At 41.9% G+C, this 15,999-nt stretch overlaps 2 protein-coding genes and 1 long non-coding RNA gene across 4 annotated transcripts in view; 2 read left to right on the top strand and 1 right to left on the bottom strand.

Moving 5' to 3' along the window:
* Positions 1–15,999, top strand: part of prdm11 (PR domain containing 11) — a 362,582-nt gene that overhangs the window by 80,450 nt on the left and 266,133 nt on the right. The gene's annotated exons all lie outside the window — the stretch shown is intronic.
* LOC118396361 (uncharacterized) lies at positions 8,764–10,755 on the bottom strand. Its single transcript, XR_004828178.2, has 4 exons — positions 10,260–10,755; positions 9,432–9,505; positions 9,178–9,339; positions 8,764–9,027 (listed from the first exon to the last, which is right to left on the bottom strand). It is a non-coding gene; the product is annotated as an uncharacterized LOC118396361 (long non-coding RNA).
* ppib (peptidylprolyl isomerase B (cyclophilin B)) lies at positions 10,878–13,688 on the top strand. Its single transcript, XM_035790501.2, has 5 exons — positions 10,878–11,084; positions 12,617–12,730; positions 12,826–12,919; positions 13,008–13,192; positions 13,295–13,688. Exons 1-5 carry the CDS (start codon positions 10,950–10,952, stop codon positions 13,415–13,417), a joined length of 651 nt encoding a protein of 216 aa, XP_035646394.1. The 5' UTR covers positions 10,878–10,949; the 3' UTR covers positions 13,418–13,688.

Raw genomic sequence — 15,999 nt, 5'->3', positions numbered from 1 at the left:
CTTCCCACAATAAGTTGGGTGGATTTTGGCCCATGGGGTCCTTGATTTTAAAAAACTATTAAAGCTTCTACTAATGTAATTGTCAACCAGTTCCCCTATGCCACTCCCATCTGAACAATATTTTTTTCTTTCTACCAAGATTAGATCAACAGGATCCAGGAGTAAACATGGAGGAACATCTCCCATCACCACAGAAGGGCCAACCTCCAACTCTCCTCAGCAAACTTTCCAACTTTCCATCCAAAGTCACTGCCTTGTCTATTAATATATTCCCAACATTCATCTAGATCAATAACAGTGGGATGATCAACCTTACAGCATTTCAGTAGCAACGGTAGGTTTTAGGTTTTAAAAACAATTCCAATAAATGCAACAGTTGGACAAAGGATGAAGATACTCTAAACTTTAGGGATTTTTCTAATCCATCAGATATTATCTTGTAAAGGAGTGCGTAACTGGCGGCAGGGAAGTCAGGCGCAGGAGAGCAAAACTGGGTAATCAACGGAGCAGTTTTATTCATAAAAACCACCAGAAACCAGAACAACAAACAAATAGGTACAAAACCCGTCTCGCACCAGAGAAACCGTGCACATGCACTTACAATAAACACTTCCGCACAAAGACATGGGGGGAACAGAGGGTTAAATACACAACATGTAATGAGGGAAATGAGACCAGGTGTGTGGGAAGACAAGACAAAAGGAAAATGAAAAGTGAATCGATGATGGCTAGAAGACCGGCGACGACGAGCGCCTCCCGAACAAGGAGAGGAACCGACTTCGGCGGAAGTTGTGACATATCTGAATTATAGCACATGAAACTTTTTACTGGCACGGACAAATAATTAATGTAGTTCAGTGATTTTGGTAGGAATTCAGGTATTCAATTTATTGTGAAATTTAGAAGGCACTCATATATATATATTTTTTTATTGAATCAGGTATTTTGGTAATGCTTCATTTTAAGGGGTCCTTATTCAATGTAATTACCCTGTAACAAGTATTGTATAGTGACACTGTAATAACATGTAACTGGTGGTAATTGCGGGGTGCAACAACGAATACTTGTTACCATGCTGGTTAAAAATGTTTCCGTTTCCGATAGCAACCCAACGCACCATATCTCAGCCTGCACAAACCATGTAATGAGTGTTAATTAAGACAACTGAAAACTTGACCACCTCATTGACACAACTCTGCAATAAAGGGCTCTGGAGTCGGATGCACAGGTCCAATCGCAAAAACGGGTTCACAATGTTTCCACATCAAAAAAATACTTACAATTGTTAAATAATTTAATGGTGCATTTAAAAATAGGGCAATTACTTTAACCATCAATCAAACATTTTTAGAACCTATAATAAAAAGTTATGGTTAACATTGTGAAAGTCATTCATGCTTTCCAAATTGTAAGCCTATTATTAAAAGCTTGGTTGAATAATGGTTTATAAATGCACTTAAAATGGTCATAAGACAAACTCTTATTCCATCATGTAACCTTGCAAGGGGTTTCCCTGTTGAGGAACATTCTCATTTTTGGATGGGATGCATTGGTGCAATTATTGATCTATCCCAGGAATTAAGGCATCATGTCAAGATTTCAATGATGTATATACTGTATGGCTCTGGCACAGTAGCCAACTGTATGTGGTGTAGGCTATTGCCCTGAAACAAGAATATAGTAGCATCCAGAGTCTGCCAGTGCTTCTGATGGCCTTGCATCATGTGCATTCCCCTTTTGACATATGTGTATACTGAACTTTCTATGATTTGATTATAAAAAATGCTGTACAGTACAATAAGAATAGGCTCTTTTTTAGTGTATCCTTTCATTCAGATCCACTCTGACTGTTCTGATTGCTGCACTATAATGGCTGTAATTGAGTTTTCCTCGATAGAAAACCTATGAGAGGATTGGAGCCTAACCAGCTCTGCTACAGCGAGTAAAATAGTCAGAGTGAGGTGTTCTCTCATTTGTGTCTATACCAGTGGCGACCCGTCATTCAGGGTAGGTGGGGCAGAGCCTGTTAGGCTGTTTTCATGTTTTCCTGAGCGTTGGTAACTGTGCTGTTTTGTGCTGTGCTGCTTTGAGCCCCATATTTTTAGCACAAAAAAAAGAGGGCTTGCATGTTTTGCATGTTATTTTGGAATTAATACGTGTCACATATCAGTTTACAAACAATGTCAAAAAAGATTTATATCACTGAGTTTATAAAGCTGCATACACTCATGTTCTATTATTTGTTTTCTTGAGTAAGGCAGCTCCAAAATGCAGGCGTTTCAGCATAGCTCAGTGCTTTCTGTGGTGGTGGGGCGTGCCAGCAAAAAATAGGAGCATTACGCCGTGATTGGTTCAGTGTTCTGTCACTCATGAGGACACAACGTCATCCCAAAGTTTATGTCCTTAGAGAAAGAGAAATAATAGACATCCAAAATTTCAGCTCTTTGGGTCCTGCCATAAAGTTCTATTACAAGTGCCCTTCCAAGAAAGCTCAAGATCATTGGCCACAGATAAAATTTTGTCAAATCAGATTATATGTACAGTATTTTTGATTGGACTGATCTTGTCAACATCTTACTTTCAAAGTCTTAGCTAGGAATCATCATCATGAATCAAGTTGACAATCTACTGGCAAATGCTCTTTAATCCTTGTCATATGAAGAGAAATTATATATAAAGCGTATCGGTGCTCATCGGCCATAAAGATTACATGTAACAGTATAACTTTAGACCGTACCCTCGTCCATACCCGGGTGTGAACCAGGAACCCTCTGCACACATCAACAACAGCCACCCACGAAGCATCGTTACATATCGCTCCACAATAGCCACAGCCCTTGCAGAGCAAGGGGAACTACTACTTCAAGGTCTCAGAGCAAGTGACGTCACCAATTGAAGCGCTATTTAGCGCGCACCACCCGCTAACTAAGCTAGGCGTTTCACATCCATTACACTCACCCCACTTTTGACCTCCTCCTTTTCTGCAGCAACCAGTGACCGGGTCACGGCACCAATGTAACAGTATAAATTTAGACCGTCCCCTCGCCCATACCCGGGTGTGAACCAGGGACCCTCTGCACACATCAACAACAGTCACCCACGAAGCATTGTTACCCATCGCTCCACAAAAGCCACAACCCTTGCAGAGCAAGGGGAACTACTACTTCAAGGTCTCAGAGCAAGTGACGTCACCGATTGAAACGCTATTTAGCGCGCACCACCGCTAACTACGCTAGCCGCTTCACATCCGTTACATACACAACAAGTTGGAAATCGCAAATTCAACAATGAGTCGTTTGGAAGGAATCAGTGGCTGTCTGCAAGCAGTGCAAAGCAACCAGTAGCCTGCTATTCAAAGGAGTGGCTGTGTGGTTGACAAAGTTTGATGACATAAACGCCGCACCACCTTCATGTTTAAGTGGGCACATCCCAAGCCAAGTTTAGTCCAAAAATGTATTGTATGCTGCTGCATAAATTATGCAATATGCAAGGTAGATATGTATACTGTAGCTAAGAAAGTAATACTAAGTGTATGTTGAGTAGTAAGCTGTTAGTAGCCCATAATTTGGTCTATTTTCACCTTTTAATTTCACCTAACATTACTGTTCTGACTCAGTGGTGCTGCACTTGTAGCCTTTCAACCAGTTTTTGAGAAATGCCATCTAATATTGTAAGTTTCATTGTCTGCTCCCTATATTTATCCTATGGTTCTGACTTGGTTTACAGGTTAAATACTGCAAGAGCAGCCCACGTTCTGCATTCTGTTGCTGTACATTTCAAAAGTGCCGAACACATAGTTACTATATTGACTATGTCCGTTGTCATTCGCTCATTAATGTCTTAATCGAAATTACGGAATTACTCTCATCGTTCCCTTATGCCATCGTTTGTACATCTCAATTGTAAGTAGAAACCATATTTGCTTAAGCAAGTCAGCCACATCAGCTATGTTTTTAAACGAAGCTGAATTAATTGTTTCGCTGACAAACAAGGCTCCATTGACAGCCAGGTGTAGCGGTGGTAAGGATTCACTCCATTGTACTGGAAAGAAAGCTCTGCTGTTGGGACAGCTTTATGTAGGCCGTAACAGTTTGTGGCCACCGCTTGCCACTGTTATAGTGCAACTAATGTATTTTTTAGTGTTGTGTTTTTGCTGGAATGCATTTTTTTTTTATGTTTGAGTTTTCCCCACCAAGATTTACATGTTAAAATCGCCACTGGTCTGGACGTAGCTAGCAAGCTAACCAACGTTAGCCGGTTAGCTTTGGTGCTTGACTGAGGTTGAGGTCAGAACGCTTGGATCAACCCAACTCCTTGGACAGACTGAACGCTCTGAATTTACAAATAATCTGACAACGCCCAGAGTGCACTCCAGAATGAATAAATGAACACACCCAAGTTGCTAGGTTATTCAAACGTACTTCTATATTACAGCTATGTTGTTGCCATGGCAGCAGCCTAAGCAGAGAGCTCTATGTGCATTTAAGTGTTTTTAATTGTTTTATCTGTTTTTGATAACATTGAGTTTTATTGCATATTTCTGGTGGTTTTGACCCACAGATTTGCAGATGGACTGGCAGGTCAAATCGTTTTGGCTTGGCTAGCTAGCTAATGTTAGCTGGCTGGCTAATTATTTTTGTTCGAATGATTCATCTGGCCCAGCTTTTTTGCTTCACCTAGCCACTGGTTCCTGATCTTTTAAAACAGTCACCTGAAAGGAATGTGTAATGCAGTCCTGAGGCAGAGGGCCTTGTAGTGAGGATGACTGGCTTGCAGTGTTGCCAACTCCTCAGTTAGGAAAGTAGTTATTGGCTGTCCTAAAAGTCACTAAATTACATCATCACCTAATTTGCATAATTGGCCATGTGAACGTAATTGTGATGGACGCTGTGGGAGAGACAAAAAGTGAGTAAAAAACACCCTAAATATGTTTAGAACTACAAATTAACTTTCGTCTGTCGATTCTTGTTTTTTTAAATGTCACAATTCCAACCCTCCTCATTTATCCGGGCTTAGGACCGGCAAAAGTGACCCAAAATAGACACTCTGGCGGAGTTACTTCGTTTTTTTTTATTTTATGTGTTTTAGTTTTCTTAATGTGGTTTGGTTTTTAACCTATAGTCCACTTAGGAGCCTACAACAAGTGACAGGAAAACATTAACATTTTTAACCATAACATTTTTTTGTATACAAGCTACATTAACAATCTAAATGGACCAAAAAGAGACAATAGAAAAAACTGTCAATGGCAAGTTGAGAAAATTATGGTAACTAGTCTGGCCCTAATTCAGGTTAATTGTATTTTTTTTCATGTAAGCCAGGGGCGGCTTCCCGCATGCACGATTAATTTGCAGTCTGGACGAGGAGGGGTGAACATCTCCTGCTCTGACTGCAGCTGGGAGGGACTGCTGGCGAGGACTTGGCCGCCTGTGAGTGCTTTGGGACTGGGGTGGGGCCCACGGCAGCACCTGCTACTCGTTGAGAAGAGTAAGAACGATACGTGCTTTCACGTCAGTCTCCAATAACACCAGAAAAAGTTGCTAGATTTGTCTAGTGGTTTTTTATTTATTTTTTGTCACTAGAGGGGTCTGAATATAACGACAAAGTAGCTAAGTTGGCAACACTGGCTCTGTGCGCACCTGCAAAAAATTTGCCTTGTTAAATACCTGAGTTCCTTTGTCTTTTAATTCAGTGCCAAACAACCAATGTAGTTGTGAAGAACTCTCCCGCATTTATTTCTGTCATCTGTGCTTCCCAGTGTCCAATGTGAGTAACTTGAAATATTGTTTACATTTTACTTGCTTTTTCGTGAGTATAGAGCGCATTTCGATGCATTATTAGTGGCAGTATGTTATGTTGCTGTGTATGGATTGTAAAATTTGATTTGCTATAAGATTAATATATTTTGTAAATGTTAAAGAAATGTATTTGAGGAATAATGGAATGTTTGTAAAATTATACTAATGCAAATCTTTTTTTTAGCACTTACAGAAGTGAAATGGATAATTGAAAGGATCAAATAAATGGGAGCTGCAACTAAAAACCATAACCTCAAGTCTCTCCCCCCATCCTTGCCCTCTGACTGGGACAGCTGCATCTGTATCACCTTCTACTCCCACCAGTGCATTCAAAATAGGCAGCCTGCCTTAAGATATTCTATCTTGATCATTTTGAAATGTTGTAACAGATCCAGGTAGAATAAACAAGTCTGTAGGCCTACATAATACCATAGAAACAGTGTTCTGCGAATATAACAATGTGCACCTTCATCTTTGGTCATTCCCAGCCGATACAGATACAGTGCCCATCTGCATTATGTCTGGTGGTAATGGGGCTGCCTTGGCAAAAGTGAGTGGACATACCTTCCTGTGTGGTGTCCTGTACACAACAGGAGTTATCTGGTGCAGAACATACAGGGTTTTTCCCACCCCATAATGACTGACACTATTCATTTAAATAATAAAAGACAATGCAAGTAAAAGTTGAATGCAGAGTGCCAGGTCTCTCCATTCAGAGACAAGTGTCAAGCCTGTCTGTCAGTCTGGACTTCATACCATCATCTTGCAAGTCTCCATGTGCAGCCCCCATCCATGTTTCTGTGGACACATAAAGTCACTGTTCTATTACCAATGGCAGTTGGAGAGTTTTTTTTCTTTTAGTTTCCCCTTTATTTAACCAGGTAGGCTAGTTGAGAACAAGTTCTCATTTGCAACTGCGACCTGCCAAGATAAAGCAAAGCATTGACACAACACAGTTACACAGAATAAACGAACATACAATCAATAATATAGTAGAAAAGTCTATATACAGCATGTGCAAATGAGATCGGATAAGTGAGGTAAGGCAATAAATAGGCCATGGTGGCAAAGTCATTACAATAAAGCAATTAAACACTGGAGTGGTAGGATGTGCAGAAGATGAATGTGCAAGTTGAGATACTGGGGTGCAAAGGAGCAATAAATAAATAAATACAGTACGGGGATGAGGTAGATTGGATGGGATATTTACAGATGAGCTATGTACAGGTGCAGTGATCTGTGAGCTGCTCTGAAAGCTGGTGCTTAAAGCTAGTGAGGGAGGTAAGAGTCTCCAGTTTCAGAGATTTTTGCAGTTCGTTCCAGTCATTGGCAGCAGAGAACTGGAAGGAAAGGCGGCCAAAGTAAGTGTTGGCTTTGGGGGTGACCAGTGAGATATACCTGCTGGAGCGCATGCTACGGGTGGGTGCTGCTATGGTGACCAGTGAGCTGAGATAATGTGGGGCTTTACCTAGCAGAGATTTGTAGATGACCTGGAGCCAGTGGGTTTGGCGACGAGTATGAAGTGAGGGCCAGCCAACGAGATCATACAGGTCGCAGTGGTGGGTAGTATATGGGGCTTTGGTGACAAAACGGATGGCACTGTGATAGACTGCATCCAGTTTGTTGAGTAGAGTGTTGGAGGCTATTTTGTAAATGACATAGCTGAAGTCAAGGATCGGTAGGATGGTCAGTTTTACAAGGGTATGTTTGGCAGCATGAGTGAAGGATGCTTTGTTGCGAAATAGAAAGCCGATTCTAGATTTAATTTTGGATTGGAGATATTTAAAGTCTGGAAGGAGAGTTTACAGTCTAACCAGACACCTAGGTATTTGTAGTTAGAATATAATATATATGTCAGAACAGTCCAGAGTTGTGATGCTGGACGGGCGGGCAGGTACGGGCAGCGATCGGTTGAAGAGCATGCATTTAGTTTTACTTGCATTTAAGAGCAGTTGGATGCCACGGAAGGAGAGTTGTATGGCATTGAAACTCATCTGGAGGTTAGTTAACACAGTGTCCAACAAAGGGCCAGAGGTATACAGAATGGTGTCGTCTGCGTAGAGGTGGATCAAAGAATCACTAACAGCGAGAGCAACATCATTGATGTATACAGAGAAGAGTCGGCCCAAGAATTGACCCCTGTGGCACCCCCATAGAGACTGCCAGAGGTTCGGACAACAGGCCCTCCGATTTGACATACTGAACTCTATCGGAGAAGTAGTTGGTGAACCAAGCGAGGCAATTATTTGAGAAACCAAGGCTGTTGAGTCTGCCAATAAGAATGTTGTGATTGACAGAGTTGAAAGCCTTAGCCGTGTCGATGAATACGGCTGCACAGTAATGTCTTATTGATGGCTGTTATGATATTGTTTAGGACCTTGAGCGTGGCTGAGGTGCACCCATGACCAGCTCTGAAACCAGATTGTATAGCAGAGAAGGTACGGTGAGATTCGAAATGGTCGGTAATCTGTTTGTTAACTTGGCTTTTAAAGACCTTAAAGGCAGGGTAGAATAGATATAGATCTGTAGCAGTTTGGGTCTAGAGTGTCACCCCTTTTGAAGAGGGGGATTTGTGTCAGATCTCACCTATGTTGAAGTTTAAACAGGTCAGCCTAAACCTAATTCTGTTCTCCCCATCAAAGACTGTTGGTGAGCAGGCAAGATGTGAGGATGGAGGTGAGGTCTTTGCCAGAGCCCTATTGATGGACATAGTAGCGTAGATCAGCTACTGGTCCCTCAAAGATACTGGTCGGTCACACACACAGCACTGATTACATTACGTGGTGGTTATGATTAGCTTGGTAGAAATATCCTGATTGCTCCATTCACCTTTTCTATTCCACTTCAGATATACAATTTGAAGTGAAATAGAATGGTGAACACAGGGATCAGGCTGGTTCAACCACGCCAGGTTATGCCCTGGACATTATACGCAACTAAGAAGTAGAAAATAAGCAACAACTAATGTCAGTTTACAGAAATTGTTTGTATTTGTACAAATGATGATCCTGTGAAAGCTGTTGCCGCTGACAAGTGAAGGTCGCTGGTCGGATACTTGTCAGCCACAACTGTTCCATTCATAGGAATGCTCACTGTGAGGGCATGTCTGCATGATGCTGATGAGGGACCCCTTGCTTGTCTTCTCTATGCTGCATGTTCAGCTGCAAACTGGACATCTCTCAAACAACTGCAGCAGCCAATCTTATTAGGTGGTGTTGACTGGAAGTGCCTGTGACAGGGTGATATAATAGACAGCCATGTGGTAAATTGCATTTTGTTCTAAAGGACAAAGCTGTTTGCTAATGCACTTAACTGGGGAATTAGCCTACTTTACCAAGTCAGGTATTTATAAAAAACATGAACTTTTCACAAACATTACCTGTCGATGAAGCCATCTGTGTCGTCAGGGCAGTAACTCACGGTCAGAGGCCTCATGCCGGCGTGTCCTTTTCATCAGAGTTGAGGGAGACTGGCAACAATGGATGAGGTGTCACAAGAGTACTTGTTGTGAAACACTTATTCTGAGGTCTTGCCTGACAAGCTGTGAAAAAAGCAAGTGAACAGCGAATTCAAATATTTTTGGAGATCTCTAAACCATTGCAATCACATTGCTGGACATGTTATGATACCCACCCCACCGTTGCTCCTTCTGGTAGGTCCCAGCATCCGTTCATGACCACGGGATCAGTCTGGCACCCAATTATGCCCTTTGTTTAACAGAAAAACAGGTTCAACGATTGTCATCCTACCTAAATTATAAACACAGCTCGAGAAATCTCGTTTGAAAGCTACTTCTATGCTTTACAGATGTAGATTGACTGAGTTTGTTACTACTAGTTGGGACACTGTTGTAGTCAGACATGAGTTAGCTAGTATCGCCATTACTGCCTCCAATATTTATTTGTGCCCTAGAAGACATGGGCTGCGCCTCAGAGGCTAATGTGACTGTTTCGTCTAAATTACACTCATTTCGAGTGGCATGGCAATATGACATTGCCAAAGTAGGCAAATAATTAGTAGCAAACAACTTTGCAATAATTATGTCAAATTTACTTTAGATCGGTTGCAACTCATTACTGTTACTATCAAAGTTTGTAAAAAATAGCTAACAATGCTAATGTTAGCTAGCTAAAATACAGCGGTCCCTTCAAATCTGCATCTGAAGTTAGTATGGCGACATCACAATCATGACAAAATTATTGTATTTAAGTAAGTATTTGTCTTCTTTTGAAATGTATTTTTTTCCAAGCCAAATCCGAGTTGTATTGAGGTAGGCTGACATTAGCTAGCTGTGATAGTGGTTATCAAATTAATACTGACCGTACATAACCAGCAGTCTATGGTCGGCCGGTATACTGACATCCACTGGGGACCAACGGAATAAAACTTGCATGATGGAGTCCTTCTGCAGGGCATGCAAAAACCATAGTTGTTTGGTGTGCATCCTTAAAATATACCCACCTTCAACCTAGCTGAAAGCATGCATTGCATGGTGAATCCGTATAGGGCTTTTCAGTCTCAAACGGCCATGATCGCTTTGGTTTAGGACGAAGAAACAATTGAGTTCCAATCCATGAACGGAAACGAAGTGGGAGGGGCAATTTACACGTGGAGTTTGACAAAAGGGGCATGATTTATTGACATAATTGTAATCGAAACCCAACCTTCATTTACTCGGTGTGATGCCCCGAGGTTCCAAACTCGGTTTCAGACAAGACTGACTTCATGAACAAAATTATTATTTTAACACTTTGTAGTCATCAAGTTTGACACTAGAATAAATGTTTGACTCATATCAATGCCACATCGCTGTTTTTTAAGGGGCAGTCGCTCTTTAACTATTTTAAATGTAAACTTCAATGGGGTAGGGACCAACCCGGGCCAGATAATCGAATTCACGGATGTGTCTTTATGTGCGCATTACGCGTATCCATCCATGATTGGGTTATACATTGCATAATGTGCAGACTAAACCAATCATAGTAAAACGTTTTATTTTGGCTAGATTGAAACCGCACCTCCTCCAATTGGATATCATGGGCGGAGGGTAAAGGCCTGCGTTAAGGCAGCTGTCTCCACCCCGGATATACCCACTTTTCCCCCGGCACATACACGTACATTAGGGCCGCCACGGCTACACTTTTCTTGTTCATGGTTCGAATCTGCGAGAGAAGGATGAAGTTTTTGGTTGCGGTCACGGTCATCGTTGGGTCGGTGATATTTCTGCTCTTCCCGAGCGGATCAGACGCTGACGAGAAACAGAAGGGCCCAAAAGTCACGGCCAAGGTAAGGTATCTAGCAAGTCGAAAGACGGGAGGGATTTTTTTTTTGTGCACAAGTAACGTTTGCAGTAAGAAACCGTTTTGTGCTGTCTGACTTTTCAGGTCTAAAATATTGCCAACTACAATGTCATAAGACGTGATACAATTAAACGAACTCGGCGAAATGCGATGCAGCGGTTAGTTACTAGTTAATGCACGGCCTCGACGCTTGCACGAAATACAGGCCCTAACTAGCTAGGTTACATTTTTTTTTTTTAGCTGCTGTAGTTAACTAGGCCACGTCCACTTATTCGGCTTGGAACTACGTGTGACTGCGCCCAACGTCGTCAGCAATCGTTTTTATTTAACCTTTATTTAACTAGGTAAGTCAAAAACAAAAATATGTACAATGATGGCCTACACCGGCCAAACCCAAACCAGGACGAGGCTGGGTCAATTGTGCACCGCCCTACGGGACTCATGATCACGGCCGGTTGTGCTACAGCCCGGCATCGACCCATGGTCTGTAGTGATGCCTCTAACATTGGTGCAATGACTTAGACCGCTGCACCACTCGGGAGCCCATTCACGAGTAAAGAAAAAACGTGCGCACGTAATTGGAAGTCATTTTTGCGTTTGTGAAGCATTGGGTTGTTTGACCGGTTACAGGCAATGTAGTTAGCGTGTTACTTCCATAAATCAAATTTCCGAACAACCTACTGCAGCTAATGGTAAAATGAGAACTAAGAAACCGGTTTTGTTGCCAATCACAACCTTTCAAACAATCCTTACTGCCAAGCATGTCTGGGCGGAGTCTTCCTCCAAAACCTTTAAATGAAACACCAAAAACTGTTTTGTTTTACTGCTACTCTAAGCAGTAGCGATGCGTGGGTAAAATCAATGGGAAATGCCAATGCTATCCACTTGCATGTTGAAGAAACGAACTCGCTGTCCTACAGTACACGCTCTAATGTCTACGGCTACCTGGCTAAAATGCTTGCTCTAGGATAACGTTCATTCATGGGCAACGTTAGTTAGTTAACATTACCTGCTACATATTGAACTTCCATCCTGCCAGGCCAAGGTTAGCTTAGCTCAACCCTAATTTGATACTTTTTTTTTGATATCATGGTAGGCGAAATACTCGCTGGCTTTCCTTGCATTCCATGCAATGCTATGTGCGGCAACAATGTTAGTCGTTTGGGCCAGACAGCATCAGATGGCCAACACGTAGAGGGGCGCTGTTTCACTTGCTCAGATGCTATTTCCAGTGAGCTACATTCAGCCTCTTGAGAACTGAAGGAACATTATGAAACGCGGGACAGAAGATGTATATTTTTCTATTCCAGTGAAGCGTAGCATCCATGAATACACGCCACTGTAAGATGTTCACACCATCAGTGGTCTTCTGGGGAAAAGAATGTAAATGCATAGACATTTCTCTCTAAAATGTCACGAGTTCCATGATGGCCTATCTGTAGTGCTCAAGGGATGCCATTCCAGGATGAGAACAAGTTGCCTTTGAGAATTCCTGCTAACCCATTTACTCATTAACAGGTTTATTTCGACATCAGAATTGGAGATGAGGATGTTGGCCGAATTGTCATTGGGTTGTTTGGGAAAACAGTACCCAAGACAGTTGAGAACTTCATTACACTAGCAACTGGAGAGGTGAGTCTATTTATACCCAGAGTATCGATTTAGCAAATTGATATGTTACGGTAGAACCATTGAGGTACTCACTAATGCATTGCTTGTCTCCACAGAAAGGATTTGGTTACAAAAGCAGCAAGTTCCACAGAGTTATCAAGGATTTCATGATCCAGGGTGGTGACTTCACCAGAGGAGATGGCACTGGCGGTGAGGGGAATTATTGATGTATAACTACCAATAATGGTATGGGCATCAATGCAAATTGATTATCGTCAATATCCTTGTTTCCCTGAAGGCAAGAGCATCTACGGAGATCGCTTCCCTGATGAGAACTTCAAGCTGAAGCACTACGGACCTTACTGGCTGAGCATGGCCAACGCTGGCAAAGACACCAACGGCTCCCAGTTCTTTATCACCACCATTCAGACACCTTGGTTGGATGGCAAGCACGTGGTTTTTGGCAAAATCTTGGAAGGCACGGTGAGTACTCCCCACCAACCCCCAACACAGAACAAATACACACCTCCCCCTGCAGCTGAATCTGTTTGCATACCCCTCACTCGCGGTATTGTTCCCCTACAGGATGTGGTGAAGAAGATCGAGGGCACAAAGACAGACGGCCGGGACAAGCCCCTCAAAGACGTGTCCATCCACGACTGTGGCAAGATTGAAGTGGAGAAGCCCTTCGCGATTGCTAAGGAGTAAAAACAAGTCAACTTTATTAAATGGGGGAGCAGGACTGTGGGGTGTAGGTAGACCATTGAATTTTCTGTTTTGTTTACCACTGGGGTCCTGTAGTGGGGCTCCTGCGCGGTTGTCCTGGTAGCAGAAGCTGCCCATTGAAGTGAAGTGCCAGATTAACACAAAGGCATACTGGGTCCATTTCCAAACAGGCATTCCAGTATGGTTGTTGTGCAGCTGATACCTGCTCATTTTGTAAAGATACATCTTCAATAAAGGATCCAGGTTTTGTTAAGATGGTTTAGTGTTCATTTATTGAGAATGTTTAAGTAGTGTGATCACAACCTAATGTATGTTGCACCTTATTTTTAGTATTACATTGTTGATTACTGCGGTTAGTTTGCCAGAAAAGCAGTTCTTGTGGGTGTGACAACTTAACTTGATAGATATTGCAAGTAGAACAATGAACATGGGTCATGTATTTTAATATAAAGCTTAACATGTAAAAACATTTACATATGAAATGCCAGGGATTGTGAAACTCATTCCAGGCAGACTATTGCTTTCATGCATAAACCAATGGTTTGTTGCCACACTGGATAGGTGCAGTGAAATGTTTTACAGGGTCAGCCATAGTAGAGCACCCCTGGGGAAAACTAGGGTTTAGTGCCTTGCTCAAGGGCAAAGCATTTCAGTCAGCTATGATTGGAACCAGCAGCTGTTCACTTACTGGCCCGACATGCTAACCACTAGGCTACCTGCCACCCTATTAGTGCGGAATCAAATTGTTGCATGTGGATAGCTGAAACATATGGACATTGAGCTGGCAGGTGACCGATAGTCAGTTAATGGTGGCCTCATCAACTACATACAAACAATTGAGTTTTGTTCATAAGCAGGAACCACCAACTTATGACATTGCTTTCTAGAACATCTTCAATTGGCCTGTGACTTTAGTCATGCCAATCCACCAGGACAACTGAAGATTAATCAGGTGTGCTAGTGTTAGAATAGATCATAGTGGAACTTCAGAGGGTCCCGAGCCCGAGAATAAACCCGAGGACCGGTTCGGAAACCAAAGCACAGGGGGACATGTACTGTATGGCATACAGGCAGAATACACATGGCTGTTCATAAGATAAAAGGGAAACTCACCCATATCCCTGAGGGTCACTATCATCAAATGATCTGAAATGATGAGGAAACCACTGTTTTTATTACAACCTATTTGCCCATGTTAAACAATATACACAGAGTATACTAAACATTAGGAACACCTTCCTAATATTGAGTTGTGCTCCCAGACTCAATTTTGTTGGGTCATGAACTCTACAAGGTGTCTAAAGCGTTCCACAGGGATGCTGGCCCATGTTGGCTCCAATGTGTCACACAGTTGTGTCAAGTTGGCTGGATGTCCTTTCGGTGGTGGACCATTCTTGATAGACACTGTTGAGCGTGGAAAAACCTGGCAGTGTTGAAGTTCTTGACACAAACCGGTGCGCCTGGCACCTACTACCATACCCTGTTCAAAAACACTTGTATCTTTTGTCTTGCCCATTCACCATCTGAATGGCACACACACAATACATGTCTCAATTGTCTCAAGGCTTTAAAAAAAAAATCCTTCTTTAACCCGTCTCCTCCCCTTCATCTACACTGATTGAATTGGATTTAACACATGACATCAATAAGGGATCATAGCTTTGAACTGGTCAGTCTCATGTAAAGAGCAGGTGTTCTTAATGTTTTGTACAATGTGTGTATATTGGCTACATATAACATGACTGAATTCAACAGAGGGTCTCTACATTTTCAATTGCACAACACTGCAGCGCATAAGGTGGTCCGGGGCCTTTAGAAAGTATTCCCAACCCTTGAAGTTTTCCACATTTTGTTGTTATAAAGTGTGATTAAAATATAGTTAATTGTATTTTTTGTCAACTACATACACAAAATACTCTGTCAAAGTGAAAGAAACTATTTTTAATTTTATAAAAATTATTTTGGAAAATAAAATGCTAATATATCTTGATTAGATAAGTATTCAACCCTATGAGGCAATTCAAGTTAGAATCAACTTTGATTACGTTTCAAGAGCTTTGCACGCCTGGATTGTACAATATTTGCCCATTATTATTTTCAAAATTCTTCAAGCTCGGTCAAGTTGGTTGTTGATCCTTGCTAGACAGCCATGTTCAAGTCATGCCATAGACTTAAGCAGATTTAAGTAAAAATGCTATCTAGGCCACTCAGGAACATTCAATGTCGTCTTTGTAAGCAACTCCAGTGTATATTTGGCCTTGTGTTTTAAGTAATTGTTCTGCTGAAAGGTGAATTTGTCTCCCAGTATCTGACGGGCAGCAGACAAACAAGTTCCTCTAGGATTTTGCCTATGCTTAGCTTTATTCCATTTATTTTTATCCTAAAAACAACTCCCTAGTCCTTGATGTTGATAAGCATATCCATATGATGATGCAGATACCACCATGCATGAAAATATGAAGAGTGGTACTCTTGTCATGTGTTGGATTTCCCCCTAGACAAAAAGTGAATTTCTTTGCCACATTTTTTACAGTATTACATTAGTGCCATATTGCAAAAAGGAT

Source organism: Oncorhynchus keta, chromosome 17 (assembly GCF_023373465.1).
Source record: "Oncorhynchus keta strain PuntledgeMale-10-30-2019 chromosome 17, Oket_V2, whole genome shotgun sequence".
Taxonomy (NCBI): Eukaryota; Metazoa; Chordata; class Actinopteri; order Salmoniformes; family Salmonidae; genus Oncorhynchus; species Oncorhynchus keta.
Note: the sequence above shows the minus strand (reverse complement) of the source record. Positions and strands in the feature narration are given on the sequence as shown.